Here is a 20,173-nt window from a genome sequence, read left to right as displayed (position 1 = left end):
GTCAGTTACTTTGGTTCTGGAGGATCTATCTATTATTCAGATGTGGGTTTGCCCGCAGGTGCTCTCCCATGTGCCCATCTTCCAACGAAGACCGGACACTCACTCAGAGATACAGCCTGTGAACGAGCGTCAGAGGTGAAGGGCTGAGTGAGGCAGAGCAGTCCTCCTCCACTGATGCACAGCACAGTTTAAAGGAGCAGAAAATTGGTTTTATAGACACAAAAAATCCCCAGATTCATTCATTTTAAAGTTTAAGGTGCCAAATGTACCAGAACATATATGATGATAGGCCTTCTTCACAGCAGACATGTTGACTTGTTGTCATAGTAGGTAAAGCACAGGCGTTAGTGATAAGAGTAATGATGGCTGCAAGTGCCGCAGTAAGCCATGAGTGTGACCAGCATGCTCTACACCGGGACCATGAAACTGAGGCAGCTAAATGGAATTCAGCCATCATTAATTTTATTATACACCTGTGCTTTTACAACTGTGACATGTCAAAGTGCGTTCCATGTCAAAGGCCTATTGGTTAGTTAGGTCTTATTCAAATAGCGTTAAGATCTCTCTTTACTCTCAGCTGAGCTTTAAGACCCCCGTGCATGACATGGCAGATTAAAATAACAGACAGCCACTCCTAAACTTGTCTTTCTTTTCTGTTTCAGGCTCTCGAAGAGACATTAGTAAATACTGATCTTTGCAAATCATTGTTGGCTTTGATTCTGAGAAGTTTGAAAGTGGTGTTGTGTTTTAAATGAACACAGGATTTAAAGTCTTAACAAGCTAAATACATATAATTGCTGCATCCTCTGCGAAACAGTGCGGGTGTGGGTTGTGCATCACTTCCCTGTTGTGGTCTTGTCATTCTGAGAGACTATGATGGAGACTGATATATTTCATCCCAGTGCTCTGTGGTGGACATTAACTGAATACTTCCACTAAAGTGCTGTTGTACATCACTACTCAGCTAAAATACTCCACTACATTTATTAGACAGATGGAGCAACACTCCACTGTAGATTGAGAATTATGTATGAAACAAAACATATGATCAACATTGTAATACTGCTTATATGTTAATGCACCAATAATAATCCAATAATAGAATATAGATAATAATATAACAATAATTCAATAAAAGTAATATACTTCTACTACTAAGCTGCATTAACAAATTTATTTGGCCACGTGGGAGCAGATGAAACAAGCTGTAAACACAGCAGAGACATATTATCACCCTTAAAATTGCCAAATGTACACATCCTGCAGTTATGGAGCAAAAATAGCATTAATTTGGACTCTGTGAATGTAAGTCCAGTATTTACTCGTCTTTTGGCTCTGTTTTTGTTCTCCACCGCCTCCGGAGGGAAACACCTGGCTGCTAAATGCTCCACTCTGTTCACCACAAAGTCACTAACTTTCTCTGTCTGCTGTTTGGCATTGAGCTGGTTCTGCATATTGGATTTTTATTTCATTCTTATTTCATTTCTTTCAAAAACAGCTGCCTGATGCATGTAAACAACACCGATGAGAGGAATAAGAGTGAACCATGTGGGTCGTGAAAACCACAACAGTGTTATTAGTCTCTGATGGGAACTGCAGAAAGGTTGATAATTTGCTGTGGATTTTACAAAAATGCTAATTGTACTTAAGAAAACATCTGCAAATGTCTTTCTTCATTTCCTGTACCTTTTGTTCCACTCTTTTTTACTGTTCCCGGTGATTAAACTGAGGTTTCTTTGGCCTTCAGAGGCACTGGGTGACTCATTTGGAAACCCACATTGCTACTTAAACCCCGGCACCATCAGATTTGGTGCCTGACATCCGTGTCATGATAATGGCTATCCAGGGTCCAGCGGCATCCTACACCCTGCAACCAAAACAACCACAATCAAGAGAGGAAGCCATGCGCTCTGGGATCACAAGAGGGAGAAGCTACTGTAAATTAAACAGATTTGTTTCATGGCTGTGTCAGTCTGTAATAATCTGCTGCTTCAGCAACAGCCTTGCAGCAAGCTTTAAGGGATTTACAGACTTCCCTTGCTGTGGCCTCTATTAATCACAGCTCTCCGCTCTCTGTATGGTGTGAACGTTTTCTGAGAAAACAGTGGTTTAACGCAGGGTCATTATTACAATTCCATCCTGTTTCTGCTGTCAGTGTCACGGCGCCGCGTGCTCGCTGACAAGTACAGACATACACACAAACACACGTCTTTAAAAAAAATCATGATTTACAGAAGATGTGGTTCCCTTGAGCGCATAGCTGCCCTCTTTATAACCTCCTTAACTGATTTCTACTCCCGAGTTTATCTTTATATCTGATTCAGCTGTAAACACTGAAAGAAAGACCCCTCAGTGGGCTTATGTTGAAACGGAAATCCTGTAGTTTCAGACCTTTGTCCTTTTGACTAATCTGCCTCACCACTAATGAATAAACCTGCAAATCTGCACAAGCATAATATTTATTTTCCAGACCCTGAATATTGCATTATGGTGTTACCATAATGTAATCTGGGGGCAGGCTTGAATCACATTTGAAATGCTTTGTCTTTAGGTTAAGCTCCTTATTTTTTGCTATTTTTAAAAAATATTGAGGATAATACACATGGCGTCCCTGACACATATAACTAATTAGAAAGAATCATATAGCAGTTTTATTTTCATGATAAATCAATTAAAAGTTTGAAAAACAAACAAACAAACAAACAAACAAACAAACACGTAGTTTCATTGATTGATCACATATATCAATATGCTGTCATGTGAAGGAAGAAGGAAGCAAGTGTCCGTTGGCTTTCTGGCAGAGCGTTAGGTGAGATCGACACCACTCTCATGCTCGTCTGTACGATATTAGCACTAGAGGCAACATTTGGTTAGCTTAGCTTAGCACAAAAACAGGAAACAGGGGGAATTCTTCTTCTTTTTTCCCTGACTGTGATTAAAATCCAGCATTGTAAACATGTGCATATGCTGCTGTGGCAGAAGTCAAAATGTGTTTTAGGCTGTTGAACCAGTGTGTCTGAGCACCCAACTAGCTTGAAGGCTGCTTGGCTGATTTCCAGTTTCTCACCCTTCTGAATGCTGACAGCTGTCTTGCATTATTAAGTGTGCAGCATCTGTCTGGATTTCACAACATCACAACACATCCCTCCTCCTCATCCTCCTCCTCCTCCTCCCCACCCGGCCTGCAGGACTCAGCTCTCTCTAATGAGGTCAGAAAACATGAACGAGATTGCAGTGGAGAGAAAAGACGGATGATGGCTGAGAGTAACAAAGCTGTTTGATGCACTGCACCGGTGTCTGACTGCAGTCCTCACCTGGTGCTGATGGCTTCCACTTGTCTGTCTCATAGGAGCTGCTTTCTAGACGAACCATCTCCAGCAGACCCACTGACAGAGCTACATTTGATTTGAGTGAAAAGCCCACAAACTGTACTGAAGACGTGTCAAGTTGCTGCGTCAGTGCATCACTTTTGCAGACCTCTGGCATTTGTAATGTTCTCATTAATATGTATGTCATGATTATTTCTGTCACATAATGTTCATTTGGAAACTTAGAGTGAGTAATGCTTTTTCATCAGCTGTCAAATCACACATAATAGGTTGTGCAGTGTGAGCCAGCGTGATACTGTCACACAACAACTTTTTATTTCACTGTTGACGCTGTGGCCTTTACTGAAAACTGACATCAAACATGAAATTCAATACAGACATTCAACATCCCCAGAGGATGAATCTTAATGACTCTGGTGGTTCCAAAGCTAAATTAGCTAAATGCTAATGTCAGACATTAGCGGATTGAAGATGTGTGTGAAGCGTCCACATTTTAGACTTTATAGCTTCTTTGTAGTCACATCCATATTTGAGGCATTGTCTACTGTCGTCACCACAACTTTGTTTTCTGTCAGAGTTCGTGAACACATTATGTGAATATGTGAACACATACAAAGACTCTGACTCTGTCTCTCAATGAACTTACACACTAACAGACATACAGTACAGCAGTAGTCCAACACAAGCTCATTGTGTTCTGCTGATATTGAGCTTCAGGTGACTGTTGTTGCACCATGTGATGAAGCTCTGAGCCTCCATGTTTGTCACTCCCTGATCTCTGAAGACACATGTAAACATCATCTCTATAAGTATTCTGTGTTCACACAGTAATTTATTCCATTGATTGGCAGACTGAAATGCATTCAGTCTTTTTGTTGGACAGCCTGTGTTTAAGTAATCTTGGATTTACATGTTACTATTTACACTATGATAAACAAAAGGGAAAACAATGAGGTCATATGTTATGCAACTACACATTTTCTCTGAAGAGAGACACGGAATAATCCCTTTCTGTTAAATTTACAGATTACACTCATTCCCATAACATCAAAATGGATAAACCAGCAAATGAAGGGTGGCCTAAGTGAAGAAGCATCCGGGCTCAGCTGTGCTGTCACTTAGGGCAGATGCTCACTCAGAGGAAATGCACTTCTGTCAAAAGGCTCTGAGTGCTCGTATTTATGGTGGATATTGATGTTACATCCAATAATGCTGAGTTCAAGCTTCCTGATGGGAGCGAGGAGGGGAGAGAAGAATGTAAATCCAAAAACGCCGTCCTGACCAGAGAGGAGTGATGTGAGGAGGATAACCTACAGAGGGGAGGGGGGTGTGATGGCCTTGGCCTCATTTCTGCTTGATGATACAGCCATTGATCAACTGACTGACTGCACTGATTGGTTTCTATGAAAATTACTCTGCGGCCGTGGGACGCCCTTTGAGTTTGCTGTTCATTAATTACATGCACGGACATCCAAACACTGCAACAGTACAATTCTAAATGATAAAATTATATTAAAATCATAAATTAATGTGAAGAACTCAGAGAGAGGGGAATGAAATGCTCTGAAAAAAGGCTTTAAAGGCAGAGCTGCACATCTGAATATGAATAAAGTTGATTTTAAAAGTTAGTTTTAGTATTTATGATTTGAGGAAATAAATAGTATATTATGAGAACAATGGTTACTAATAGAGGGATAGAGACTGGTTTGTTTAATCTGCACAAAAGCTGGGATGGGGGGGTGGGGGTTAATGCTGGACTACTTCTTGGAATCACTGTGCCCTCCAAGAAATAGTCCAGCACATAACACCCTCATAAAACAGAGTGATGCTTTATTCTGTCAAACGTGACACAACTCTTATCATCCTCCGATGAAGCTGTTAGATTAAAACACGCTGCTTTCATTCTAACTAGTTTACAGATTCAGAAAGCTGAAGATAAGTTCATCATCTTTCCAAACATGTTTTGAAGCCTTGCATGTTTAAACACACCTCAGATGGTGTAAAGGCACCACAGTGTTCATGTTTCATGGCTTTGTTTTATAATGTACTAAAAAAAAAAGTGTGGGTGATTTCTTTGAAAATAAATGTAGGTGGGCTAAAAGGTATTTATCTGACGGCTTCGTCCTTACAGGAAGAACAATCACTATTTTGTTCAAGCCATGTACATAAAGGCCATGGACAAAATAATAGAAACATTTTATGTAATCCAACACATTACTAAGAATCCTACCACTCTGATACAGTTTTAACATAAACGAAGGGCATGTTTGTGCGAGGTCTGATGTTCTGGATTGAATTATACTGTACAGATGTCCCCCTGCTGTTTTTCTGGTCCACCAGGCCCATTTGTGTGGTTCTGAGCTGTGTGTCCTTTCACAGATGAAGGTCGTGTCTTGCTGCAGTGTAAAGCACCAAACCCCCTGTAGGCCATTTGTGACTCAACCAAGGACATCTCACCTCACTGCACCATCAGCCAGATGCTACAAACGCAACTGAACGTTCTTATTCTCGGACTCTGTCACCTTTGGAGAGTCACCGACTGAAAATGTTTGAGGAGGGAAGAGTTTTACTCCTACTTGTGAGCTGATGTCAGGATGCAAATCAATGTTTTTTATGTATATTCAGTCAGCTTGGAGTTTCACTGAAAAGACACATTTTTCTGATGATCAAAAATTAATAAATTAATCAGTCTAATGACATGAAATTACTCACAGTCGGTGAGTGAATAAAAAACTGTGACTTGGAGGGGAGTCATGATGTTCTCACAATAAAAAGTGTGACACTGAAAAGAGTCACGGAGCATCTGCGGGCTTGAGGCGGTGCGTTGTATTTTTCCAGTCAGTAATCAAATAGTGAAAGGTTACATTTTAATTAATTCACTACAAATCTGAACATGCAATATGCTGTCACATATTATAGCCATGATGAAATCAAATGATACTGTGGAATCAGCAGCAAGGACTCATATCCAAATGCCTGCAAAAGGCCCTGATATCGTCAGAATTTTATTTTTATTACAGTCTTGGCTCCTTTTTTGAGGCTCTGTGTTATTATGCGTCCCCAGACAGACAGCGGCCAGGAGCGTCGGCACTCGTCAGTGACTCAGTGTGTGCAGAGGATGACGGTGCCAACCTGGAGCCAACAGAGAGTGCTAATTGTGTCTGTTTGGACTCCAAAGCATGAGTCTGGGAAAGCAAACCAGTTACCGTCACTGGTTTGTGTATTCTCTTGCTGTCTACAGAGAGCAGGTTGTCCCAGGAGTCTCAGCAAGGTATCCAAAATTATACTCATTATCTTTATTTTGAAGTCAGCTCTCAAAAAAAGTTGAATTCAGTCATGCAGCGCATCCACCAAACTCAAAACTTTGCTATAAAATACATATTTCTTTAAATGAAATACGTATTTAATGTGCCTGAAACGGTCAGGTGTTGTTTCCTCACTGCTGCAGAATAAAGGTTTAGAACCAGGCAGGAGAAAATATGTTGTGATCTACATGCTCCACTAACTCCTTTAGAGTTAGTGGAGCATGTAGATCAACATTTGGTGACTTCTTTCTCTCCGTCTCAGTAGATTGTGAGAGATTCAACGCACCCAGAGAAATCTATTTTGGATCACTGCTCTTTTCCAAAGTCCTTGCAGCTACACATATTTGAATAAGATTTTGCATAATTTGTGATCAGCAGTATAGCTAAAATATGTGAGGATGCACCATGTCCCTCTGAGGGTTTTATCAGCTCAGATAGGTGTGTGCACCCTCCCCCATCTGGTGAGACGTATGATGGGGTGTTAGTAATCAGTCTGATGTGACCTTTCAGGTGGATCTTATTCTCTGGGGTACCGTGGGAAGATAAAACTAGAGCAAGGTTAATTTAACTCTGGTCAGACACTTGCTACCCACATGCTGTGTAAATGTATAGTAGACATTACAGAGGATGATACAGAACTCTAAATACTGGTATTTTAATAAAAAAAAAAGAGAATATTAAAGTGTGACATCATTTATTTTTACCATTCATTTGCTCTCAAAACAATGTGCAAACTGGATGGCTGGTTTGATGTGAATAATCATGAGTATGTCAGTCATGGGAGCAACGAAGCCCTGAGTGAATTCAATCTGTATGAAATAATGCAAAAGGATTTTTGCAGATCAAGTCAGCCCTGAGGGTTTGACGTCAGCCCAAACATGAGCTCTTCTTGCTAGAACAGTGTGTTTGTGTGCCTGCGTGAGTGTGTGCGCACTGCATCCTTTGTCAAACTGCTGCATTGAATTGCACTGACAGATAGACAAATAGATCCCACTATATTTTTTTTTATCCTTTATTGCTTTTCTACCCTTTTTTCCATATTCATCATATTAAATGAAGGAATTTGCCCTGACTATTGATTAACCCTTTTCTACCAGTCCTTTGGCCTGCAGTGTGTGCACTTGAATGAGGGCAAAGGTTTCAGTATGAAACATAAATTTAATGGCCATGATGATGACATAGCTGTGCAACTATAGAACAAACTAAACGTCTTCACAACTCCTGCCCTGTGAGCGTGGATCAGTGTTGATTTGCAGAATAAGACGGATATTTTCTGGGACATCAGGTGCTGCAGTTACAGTATGCACTTGTTAAATGTGAGAGCTCCCCCTACTGATGAGATCTGAGATCACAATGGAAAACAACATGCGATCAGCTGCTGTAATTGAGCTTGAATCAGCCCACCTGTGTTCAGTTAAATAGGAAAAAAGGAAACTGAGAATAATCACGACCCAACATGGCTGCTGATCACACTGAACACGACTCCTGATGGCTGCTAGTGCAAGCAGTGTGTGTGAGTGCCCGAGGCTCATGCACGTCTCTTATCTGCTCTGGGTGTATACCATGGGTGGTGGGGGGTGATGATGGGGTGCAGGTGGGGGATGGGTTGGGGTGAAGTCTGGGTTGCCATGGAAACCATTGTATTTCCTCCCCTGTGATTGGTGCTGCTGGCGTGAGCAACTATCTGCTATTTCTGTCATTATTCAATACCTCAGACACGAGCGCAGTCACAGGACACACACACACATACACACACACACAAAAAAATAACAACAAAAAAACAGGCATAAATAAAGACAAACAAAGACTCCTCTATGCTCCAGTTCCATCTTCAAACCTTGTTCTATCACTATCATAACATCTTGGATGATTACACAAAAACCCTCAGAGCATTATTTATTAGTTTGTGCAGCAGTTTACTCATTTAAGGGGAGACTGAATATCTGATACAGCCTTTTTCCTACAGATCACATGAGCGACCGCAGCAGCAGCAGCAGCAGCAGCAGCAGCAGCACTCAACAAACTCTCCCTGCTGCAAAATCCACCCAAAACAACAACTTTCAAGACAATTCATGTCAGGTAACCTTTGCTGATGTGAAAGGTAACCTGGCACTTGCATCAATAGATGAGCATGTGTTCAATTTGCCAATTGATTTGTCAGTAAAAAGAAGCAATGAGTCATGAACTAATCAGGGTTTGCGGAGCTGGTGAATGAATTCCTCAGGAAACACACTGCATGAAAGAAAGATGTCACACACTGATGTGTGGTCCATTCATGCAAATCCCGAGGGAGGAATAAGCAATTTTCAGAGCATCAATTGAGACAAGAAAAAGCTAAAAATAAAGCCCCTGCACTGTAAGCTGGATAACAAAGGGGATAAACACAGTAAAATACAGTAACATAAAAAAAATGAGTAGAGTTGACAGATACAACAGCCACCTCCATACATGAAAAGGTTACTTCTTGTGTCCAAAGCACATTGTTGTTAAATTATCTCATTTGGGAATTTTATTATGAGTCTAATTCACAGAGGATGAGAGCCAGAGGCAGCGACAGTGAGCCGACCTGTTTACAAGGATTTAATCCAAAAATACAATACTCAAGCTTATGACAACACTTGAAGTAAAAACACAAAATGACTTTAATCATCCCATGATTTTCAAAAAGTTCAACTGTAAAAACAACCTCATTTATCTTATTCAAATGATGGAGCTGAGATCGATCCAAACATTACCTCAGATATTTTTGTCTGATATCACTTGTGGTGCCAAATAGGTTGTGCATTGGAAGAAGAGTAGGCGTAAAAAGCGGCACAGCTTCAGCCTACACCTTTTGGTGGTCTTGTGTTGGGATCTTGTGTTTTCTACTGTGTTGTGTTGTTGGAAGTAGCTGCATATTTCCTTGCCTTTTTTGCAAAATTGTTTAATTATGGACTTAAAAATATGTCTCAAATTTCAAGATACTATGCACATAGGAGTGGATGCACCTTTTAATTGAAATGAATTGCAAACAGCTCTCGAGCAAGATACTTTCAGTCCTGTTGAACACATTAAAGTTTTATTATGTGATGTTTTTATGACTCTTGTCAGGGCCTACAGCTAACACTTATTTCCATTTTTCCAGCGGATCATTTTCAGATTAATCGTTTAGTCCATAAAAAATAAAGCCAGGTTCTTCAAAACTAAGGTAACATTCATTCTTGATCGTCCAACTAACAGACAGAAGATATTCTGTCTGTCATGACGTTAGTTATCTGTTGTGTGCTGCCTGTTTGACTGTTAATGTTTCAGCCACACATTTTTGTTCTCAGGTCTCTTGAGTGAAGACACAGCAGAGCACAATCCATTCACACTGCAGCAGCGAACAACCTCATTCCTCAGGGCAGGAAATAGTTCACTAAGTGTGACATGTATGTTATGTGGCTTTTAAACGTTAATCTCAGCTCATTAACATTAACCACTGGGATTCTTTTCCTCTCTGCGAATCAATAATCCAGTCTTGTGAGACGGCTTTTGTTGGATTGTGCATCGAAGGAGATCTTGAGCATAAGGAGACAGAGTTACAGAAATTCTGATCCACGGGATAAAGGTGATTTTCCCTTCTAATTGTTGGCCACTTCTGCACCTGTTAGTGCGGCCTGATGTGACCTGTGGTGAGATTAGCCAGAGGGATGAAGAGCAGAGCCATCCCTCCATAAGGAGCACAGAGAAACAAGGCACTAAGACCCAGTGGAGAGCAGCGGAGGCTGGGTGCTGCCTTCCCACCCACTGCCTGCCTGTCTGCTCTGCACAGCTCTGCAGTTGCCCTGGGCGCGTGCTGGAGCCAGTACATGTGTGCATGAAAGTGTGTGAGGTGGAGGGGTGTGTGTGTGTGTGTGTGTGTGTGTGTGTGTGTGTGTGCGCGCGTGTGTGTGTGTGTCATCACAGGCTGGAAGACAGGAGCCCTCTACTCATTTTTTCTTTTCCTCTTCCTTCTGCTCCTGCTCTCCCACCTGGATCGAAGACCTGGTTAGAAGAGAGGAAGAGGAGGGTGGGTGTGTGTGTGTTTGTGTGTGTGTGTGTGTGTGTGTGTGTGTGTGTGTGTGTGTGTTTGAAGGGATGGGAAGAGGGGGTGGTCAGCTTGTGGACAGGGAGGATTGGGTGGGAGGTGATGACGAGATGAAAGGGACCAGGTGAGGAGGAGACACAGGAGTGCCCCCCTCTCTCCCTCTCTCTCCCTCTCTCTCTCTCTCTCTCTCTCTCCCCCTCTCTCTCTGTGACGTGGTGTGTGTGTGTTTGTGTGTGTGTGTGTGTGTGTGTGTGTGTGTGTGTGAGAGAGAGAGTGAAACAGGTCGGCTCTCCTTCAGTAGACTGTGAACCTGCGCAGGAGGAAGCAGCCCTCTCCAGACTGAGGTATGTCACCGGCTTATCACTACACACATCCCCACACATCCCTGCCCTGTTAACGGAGCGTGTGCCCAGGAGATGTGTGTGTGTTCTTGGGGTGGAAGTTAGGATGCTGGAAAGGTGGGACAAGGGTAAAAATCTGACTCATGAACCAGTGTTTTCTTTCATCAGATCACACACCACATTATCTTTGCTTAGCCACGGAAAAGAGCTACATTTCTGGGAAGAGGCATCTCATTCCATGTATGTTCATTGGTCTTCATTTGCATGTTGCTGCTGAGGTGTGAAAGTGTTTTGTAATGGAAGGGACACTGGAACAACAGGCTAGTTTCCTCCTTGCAGCGACCACTGTGTCATGTGCATATTAAAGGGTCATATGGTTTCCAGTCGGCAGCCGAAGAGATCCTGCTGCAACCCTATATTATAGCTTTGTGTGAATTTGTTTGGAGCTTCTGAGTTTGACTGCAAATTGTACGACTCTCACTGATTTGATTACATTAAATAGGAGGCTGTGTTGCATGTGAGCCACTAATTCCTTATTTTTCCCTTTCATTGTTTAAATAGTTCTGTTTGGGTGGTTTTGATTTGATAAAACTTTCAATTTTTCCAATTTTTTATGTAATATAATGCTTTTTGAGGCACTACAACACATCTCACGTCTGGGACTTGTGGTGATAATGTGTTTCCTTTGCACAAAAAGTGACCCCGGACACCAGAGAGCAATAAAACAATCAATGCTGATTAAGACTGGGAACCTCCAGAGGGCTGCTCCACAGTTGTTGTTGCTGCATCATAGCTTAGATGTTGTTTATGAGTTATTTTATTGGACTGAAGGTGACTGTAACCCTTTGACCTAATCAGCAAAGGCCACCTACTCGCGCCTGTGTCTGTCAGGTGATTGCCATGCTTGATTTGCAGGCAGGAAAAGAGCAGGCGCCTTGCAGGGATGAAGCCTGTCACACTTGTGAAATGGAAAACTTGCACATGCAGGTGTGCAGTATATGGAAATGTACCACCGGCTTAGTGCTCGTTCCATGGCTTTTACAGCGTGTGGGGTTGTGTCCAGGTGAGGTTATGACAGTAAACACGGCGCGGGGCCTCTTGACTACTCCACTGTTCACACAAACAGTGCTGAAGGTGCTCTGCCACCGTTTACATGATTTTTATATCACAGCTGAATGTAGTTACCTAGGTTTTATCAGAAGAGCATTGTTAAGAATCCCCATCGTCATCCCTGAAAATCATAGGAAGCTTATTTATATTTTTCATGTCCTTATAAAAATATGAAGAGTGTTTATCGATCTCTTCCTCCCATCACTTCAGAAAGCAGGGAGCTCTGTAATGCTGAGTTTCGCAGTTTATTCACTGATCCAGTCTCTCCACTCTGTTAAGGGGAACATATGGTTCACTCTGCGCTTTTAGCTTCTCCCCGGGGCTCCGGCTGCCCTGAAAACACACATCTGAGGATGCAGATGTCAAATATGTAGCAAATTATGACCCTGGCTACAAGTGAGCGCAGGCTGCACTGCTTGATGGAGCTATAGCACAAGAGTAACGCTGTGACAGCAGCAGAAGTAATGGCATGCTTTACATAGGACTGCACTTTGATATAGGTGACAAGCATCAGATGACTTGCAGATTCCCAGTTTTGGATTCATTTAAGTCAGTTTTGGTTTTTTGTTTGATGAGTGGATAGAAAAAGTATAGTATCAGTGTTTCCATTAAAAGTTTTAGACTGATGACTTTTAAGGTTTTTCTCTTCAGTATTTCAACTTCAAAATGTATTTCTTGTCTGAGCAAAACATTATTTAGGTAGTTTTTTAGGATGAGAAATTCAACCTATTTCCAGACTACAACTTGCAAGCTCATTTTTCAGCAAGGCTTTGGTTATATAATATCCCTAAAATATATCGTCTTAAATGTAGTTTTTCATCATTTAGTGGCCTACATATATCTCACACCTTTAAAAACTACTTTTAGAAAACTTCATATATTTCATGACATACACTCAAACAGCAACTCAGATCTTCCCTTGTGCGTACTCTTAAACAGGACTGCCTCTGTTTTTCCAGATCTGCACAACTGGAGCTCATATTGGAGAGAGAAGCACATCTTCACGAAAAACTACAAGGAATTGAATGAAACCTCCTGTGATCATCTGCTTAGCTCCACCCGGAAGTCTACCAGGGTCAGGGTCTGCCCAGCGCCAGCTACCATGACAGACACCATCGCCTGAGCTTCTCAGTGACACCCTATGACAGGGGAGGATGGGTGATGGGCCCGTGAAGTTCAGCGGCCTCTCTCCTCCTTATCCCATCCTCTCATGGAGCGTCCTGTCACATCGAGCCCCTCCTGGAACACTTCTCTCTCTGGCCTCCCCACCTTTCCTGCCTCACTGCATCCGAATATCTCTAACGTGACCCTGCCTGTTGCAAGCATCCATGGAGGTGTGGATCTGAACCAGTCCTTGGCACTGTGTGCTATGCTCATCATGGACGTGCTGGCAGTGGTGGGGAACTTGGCTGTGATGATTGTCATCACCAAAACGCCGCAGCTGCACAAGTTTGCCTTCGTGTTCCACCTCTGCCTGGTGGACCTGCTGGCAGCGCTGGTGTTGATGCCTCTGGGGATGCTGTCAGACCGAATCCTGGTGGACGAGGCGCTGTGTCGAAGCTACCTCTGCTTGAGTGTGTGTCTAGTGAGTGCTGCCATCCTCACCATATGTGCCATCAACGTGGAGCGCTACTACTACATCGTGCACCCCATGCGTCATGAGGTGAAGATGACAGTGGGGGTGGTGGTGATGGTTCTAGTGGGAATCTGGATTAAAGCAGTTGTCATGTCAGTGCTGCCTCTCCTGGGATCGCTGCTCCAGGGGAACCCGAGTCTGGGGACGACTTCAGTCCTCATTCAGGGTCAGAGACACTGCTCCCTCCACTGGGCGGGAGGCAGGACCACACGGCTGCTTTTCATGGTCTTCTTTACATTCATCTATTTTCTGTGCCCCATGCTGATCATTCTCGTGGTCTACTGCAACATGTTCAAGGTTGCGCGAGTAGCAGCCATGCAGCACGGCCCCCTTCCCACTTGGATGGACACGCCGCGGCAAAGGTCAGAGTCCATCAGTAGCCACTCCACCATGGCAGCCAGCCTCGGTGGAACTGGTGCCCGCACCACCCCTCAGAGGACCTTCAGTGGTGGGAAGGCTGCGGTGGTCCTGGTGGCAGTGGGAGGCCAGTTCCTCTGCTGTTGGCTACCATATTTCTCCTTCCATCTCTACTCGGCTGTGGTGTCTACCTCTCCCACCTCACTGGCTCAGCTGGAGGACGTAGTCACATGGATTGGCTATTTCTGTTTCACCTCCAACCCCTTCTTCTATGGCTGCCTGAACCGGCAGATTCGTGAGGAGCTGGGCCGCCACCTGGCCTGCCTCTTCAAGCGGGCTGGGCCCGGCGAAGGGGAGCAGCTGCCCAGCCGTGAGGCCTCTATTGAGGAGAACTTTTTGCAGTTCCTTCAGGGCACTGGATGCAATCTGGAGCCCTGTAACTCTCACAGCAGAGCCAGCCCAGAGGAGCCAAAAACTGAGGGTCATCAGGAATCAGCTGTTCGGCAGAACACGCCAGCTGACTTTCACATCCCAGGGCAGATCCTTGAGGAAACCTCAGAGTTCATACAGCGGCAACAGCTGAACAATGAGCTACATGTATCAGAGAACTGCTGCAAGACTGTGCCAGAGCTGTAGCTGCCTCTCATGTACTGTCCCTGCCATCCATGATACAACAAATATACTTAGTTTTATTCACATTTTCTAAAAATTGTTGATTAAATCTTGTTTGTGCTACAGCAGTGCTTTTAGGCTACAAATCCAGTGAACTGCAAACATGGGATCTTCTTTGAAGAATTGAAGTTATGTAGCTTTCATATTCCCATCAGTCCCTAAAAGCCATGGCGCTGAAGCATTACATGTTTTGAGAGCCATACAATGTCAGGCTGTTTTCTGTGTGATGTTAATGGACACTAAACCCTTGTTGTGTTAATCACAGGTCAGTGAAGTGACAAACATCACACAAACATAAAGAAGTGCTGAAAATCTTCAGGGGGAACACAGTTTCCACTGTTTATGGAAACTAGGAGCCATTAAAAGACATTTTTAAATGAAGACAGAAAAGTGTAGTTTTGATAAGCGTTCATTTAAAGATTCAATAAAAGTTGGGTTCTCCATCAGGCTATAAAGAGAATATAGTGTACTGTATAAAGTTATAACATGTCATCATGATTCAATCAAAAATACTGTACTTCTGTTTGTATTTCCCTCCTCAGAAGTCTTTTTTCTCCATTCAAACCAATCAGAGGGAAAAATATTCCCTCATTTTTGGCTTAGGCTTGAAGATGCCCCTTGACAATCAGCTCAAATTGATTCAGTGACAGCAGTTTCTCTATGACTAAACAGATACCGTAAACATTTAGGCACTACATCACCCCCAACAAAGTGTTATTATGTCTGTTCCAACTGTCTGTTGGAAGAAAAACTTGAGCAGGTAAAAAGAAATAAACTTTGTCAGTTATTGTAGCTGTCGCTGCCAGTTCGTTAAGCGAGTTAAGGTGAGGATCTGTACCCATCAAAGCTATTTATTCCATGCTCTGAGCCGTTTTTTAAACAAGCTCTGGATCCATTTGAAATATTCATAGCGTTGAAGAGGCTCATTTCACAGCTGGTGCTGCTGCTGGTATTTATAATAAACAGGCTGACACACCAGAGTATTTTTAACCATTTTCCAGGAACATTATTATCATGTTTATCTGTTCTTAGTCTTGTGATTATCACCTCACCGAAATCATCTCACATTGGTAGACTCGTGATTTCACCCCCTTCCACTGGAGGAAAAACATTGTGAGTGGTTTCATTTGTACAACAGCGATGGAGCTAATTTGAGTGCAGCAAAAACAACAGCACATTAAAGCCATCAGCTTGCTGAAATAAGGCTCGATGTGGATAGATTCAGACATGGCGACTGGTCCCCGTTACCCCAAGTTGTCTGTGCTGTTTACAGGTAAACACAGGCGCAGTGTGAGTGCTCTTGTGTTTGTGCTTTAAACAACCAGGCTTGTTGTGGCTACACAGCACACAGGTGAGACGATGCTTACACATGGCAAGCTTTGCCTTTGGCCTCATTTGGCAACAAAAGGAAGACACTGGTGATACTTTCTCTGATCTCAGGTGGAATACAAACAGTTTGCACACGTCACACAAGCAGTGACAAATGTTCCAAAGAAAATTTAAAGGCACAAAACTCTTACTAAACACTTTTTTAGGGTTTCTTTTTATACTTGTTCTCTCTCTTGCTGCCTTCATCTATTTTGAACTGCCTCATAGCAGACTGTTGACATGATCACAAGACTCCCAACACAAGACGCTCCAGGAAGGCTTGTATTTTTGCTGGGAGTCAGAACAAAAAAAAAAGGTCCCTTTGTCAGTGGGGAGACATAATGTTTTTAATATCCTCGCGATATGGCTTTGTTGCTGCCTGTTTCTTGAGTCTCGTCTTGAGTGAAAAGATGGTGCAGTAATGTGAGGCCTAAGTCCAGTTTAGTAGACATAAAATAAAGCAGTGAGCAGGAGATGATATCACTGCCGCAATCCTCAGTGTTCTACAATATGTATGCTTTTTTAATTTATCTTTATCAGTAATATTAAAACTACAAAACACAATTTTATTGATGTATGATTTTATGTAATGAAATAACAAAAAACTACCTTGATTGATTACACCAGCATTCAGGTACAAGGGTTTAATCTCTTTAGATCAGTGGTGCCTAAACTTTTTCCCTTGGAGGGCAAAAAAGTGAAGTTTGATGGTGGGCTACAGGCCAAAAACAGACACCCATCCCCTTAATTGGCTGACTTGCTGTATCATTCTGACTACTGTGCTCGGATTTTGAAAAAAAGAGCATTTTTACCTCACAAAAAATAAAACAGCATGAACAGTAACTTATAGTGTCATTTATTATTTATTATCTTTTTTTCACCAAATCACAAATTCTCAACAAATTTTTGGCCAAATCAAACCTCATCGTGGCCCAACTTTGGCCCGCAGGCTCCACTTTGGGCTGCTTTAGATAATCTGAGATCTCTCCACATTGAGCGTTATTGATCATCTCCTCTTTATGGCACAATGTTGTAAAAAATTCAATAATATTTCACACAGTCTGGGGTCATTACAAAGCCCTTACATTGAGTGTACATCGATCCACCCTTCACTCAACTGGATTTCTGTTACCGTAGAAGCAAACTTGCCCAGACCAATCTTATTAAATGCTTTAAGCTTTATTTCTGCCACCATCTGTTGATCATGAGGACGGAGAAATAAGCTGTTCTGAAGGTGAATGGCAGATTATATTCACAACTTGACAGCCAGAGTTACTTGATACGTTCATTATTTCTCTGTCTATTTTTTTCTTTTTTTGTACTTGAGCTGAAAAGACTGTTTGGATTCTTGATTATTAGGGTTTGTTTTTCCTTTGTGAAGATTTCCCTGTGTGTTGGTTACCCATCAGTTGATTAAAGACACAGCAAGAAGATTAACGTGACTGTCGTGGTTGTTGTTGTAGCCTAGTTACTAGACATTTTCAGATCAATAACCACATCTATATCAGTCCCATCAATCACCTCTTTCTCTCCTGCCCTGTAACTGTTTCCTCCTCTGCGTGTGTGCGTATGTGTGTACGTGCTGCAAGCAGGGGGTGCAGGGTCGCAGAGGTGAAATGAAGCAGTGAGAGCAGGATGAAAGAAGAGTGACATTTGGAGGAAGGCAGGATGCTGAAGCTCAGTCAGTGGGGGGACGTTGTGAATGACACTGTAATGTTCAATAAGTGAACACTGACCCTGACTCCCCGCCATCCCTTTGACCACAGCTTCAGGCTCCACAAGACGTAAAAAACACCTAAACTTCATATGCTAAATGCACAAAACATTGGGGACATTCACCTTTTTTCAATAAGCCAGTAAAGCTATTTGGAATTCATTCAATACTACTTACTATAAGTATTCTAGATAACGTTGCTAATCTCATCTCTGGATTAACAATGAAATCTATTTGATAAAAGAGACTTTACTTGGTTTTATTCCATTATCTGTCTTATTGGACACTTTGTTTGGCCATTGGTGACTTTAAATCCTCCACACCCCATTTCTCCAATGGAGTGCCTCAAGACTCAGTCCATGATCCTTTATTATTCTCCATTTCTGTGCCTACTTTAGGTCTAATCTTTCATGGGTACAACATCAGCTTCCATTTTTATGCACACAACTCCCACATCTATTTTTCGTTTTATTCCATAAACACAACTGGTCAAACCACTGTACAATCTTATCTTACTGATGTTAAAAACTGGCTCTCAAAAGTGTCAACTGTGCTTGAGTTGCAGAGAGGCGGTCGAGGTGGATGGATTGTACAAGGTGCAGAACTGTGACACCAGAGTCCACGGTTCCCGTCCAGACTGTGATCAGGTTAAGGCAATAAAACCACTTTGGTGAAGGTTAGGGAATGATTGTTGCTGCTGACCTTTTCTTCATAGATCGTGATCTTTCCCGAATATTAACCAAGTGCTGTCAGTGCCTAAACATAACCATAAAGAAGCTGAATAATGTTGCACTAACTACAAGCGCAAGATTGTTTATTTTGGTGGAAAATGAAATGCATTGTCCGTAAACATACATTCAATATCAACATTTTGAGACTTGCATGCATTAACAGCATTTCCTCATTATGCTAATACAAAACATAACTTTGGCGGCATTACGTTTCCTTCATAACATATTTACTGTTTGTATTTAGTTGTATATATAGTTAATTTGTAGGATACAGGACTCCAGAACACCATTTATTTTAACCACAAATTCAATTTTGACCATCAGGTGAGGTCAGTCATGCTTTCTACAACTTCCTCATATCTGAAAAATTCCATCTTTTTTTGATCCACTAAGAATCTGGAAACTGACATCCACGCTTTCATTACATCCTGTATATCTGCTGTGTTCCTGTCTCACTCAATACAACCTCTCCAAACTTTAACTAGTTCAAAATGCTGCAGTAAGACTGCTCACAACCTCCAACAGAAGACTATTTTAGCACCTCTACACTGGTAACTTGAACATTTTAGAACTGATTTTAAATTTTCAATAATTACTTGCAAAGACCAGAAAGATTCCCTTATTCTTCTGTATATTCAATATTCCTAAGCTATAATGCATATTTGCAGGGTTATTTGGAGATAAAATGTCTGATCTGGCGGTCGTTTTACTCCAGAAATATCCAAACACAGATTCCACCATCCACCGCGCAGCACCCGAGGCTCACCCCCTATTTTCTGATTATCCTAATTTACCCTCTCCTGTGCTGCTCCCCATCGGACAGAGTGACTCATAGCTTTCATGTTGAGCAGTGGAGAGCGCCTCCTGCAGCGCTCAGGAACAGTTCAAACAGCCTGACCTTTGTGACAGGCTACAACGCGCCTGGTGAAAGTCTTCAAGGACAGAGGCCACCATCGCGTCACCCCAGAGGGCCACTGGGTGCACAGTGCAGTCGCTCAGTGGATGAGCTGGGTTTGTTTCTTACGAACCAAACATGTAAACAGAGAGCTGCAATCATTCGAGACGTCACAAACAGGCTCACAGCTCTCTGAGCAGCAACCAACAACAACAAAACATGTCTGCCTGTGAGTATGGAGGCTGTCTGCATTGAAACGTCTCCTCACTCAAATGAATTTCTCACTTCCAAATCCTGACTGCTGATAAACCTGATGAGGAGAGCAGGAGCAGGAGCTGATCAGGCAAAGGAGCAAAGTTCTACATGATGATTAAAGATGACCTACATTTACTCCATGTATCATATAATGAAACCAGTTCCCAATAAGGAGCCCATCATAAAGAGTTTATATGCTGTAACTAGTGGATTTATAATGTTTAATAAATACTTTACTGATGCTTAATAGATCAATTAAAAGCCACCAACAAGCATTCATATAATGTAAAATCCCTGTTATTCTAATCCTTTCTTTTTGATGATAATATATCATAAATATTGGTAATCCATTAAAGAAAGGCTTGATAAGCTGGACGATGTATGGTCATACAGGACAACCAATCAAAAAGAT

General features: G+C 42.3%; 1 protein-coding gene across 1 annotated transcript; it reads left to right on the top strand.

The window, feature by feature from the left end:
* The first annotated feature begins 10,431 nt into the window (after nt 1-10,431).
* Nucleotides 10,432-17,603, top strand: gpr61 (G protein-coupled receptor 61). The gene is made up of 2 exons (XM_076741971.1): nt 10,432-11,026; nt 13,093-17,603. Exon 2 carries the CDS (start codon nt 13,344-13,346, stop codon nt 14,760-14,762), a length of 1,419 nt encoding a protein of 472 aa, XP_076598086.1. The 5' UTR covers nt 10,432-11,026; nt 13,093-13,343; the 3' UTR covers nt 14,763-17,603.
* The last annotated feature ends 2,570 nt before the right edge of the window (nt 17,604-20,173 follow it).

This window comes from Chaetodon auriga, chromosome 10, assembly GCF_051107435.1.
Source record: "Chaetodon auriga isolate fChaAug3 chromosome 10, fChaAug3.hap1, whole genome shotgun sequence".
NCBI lineage: Eukaryota > Metazoa > Chordata > Actinopteri > Chaetodontiformes > Chaetodontidae > Chaetodon > Chaetodon auriga.
This window is presented reverse-complemented; position numbering and strand designations above follow the sequence as displayed.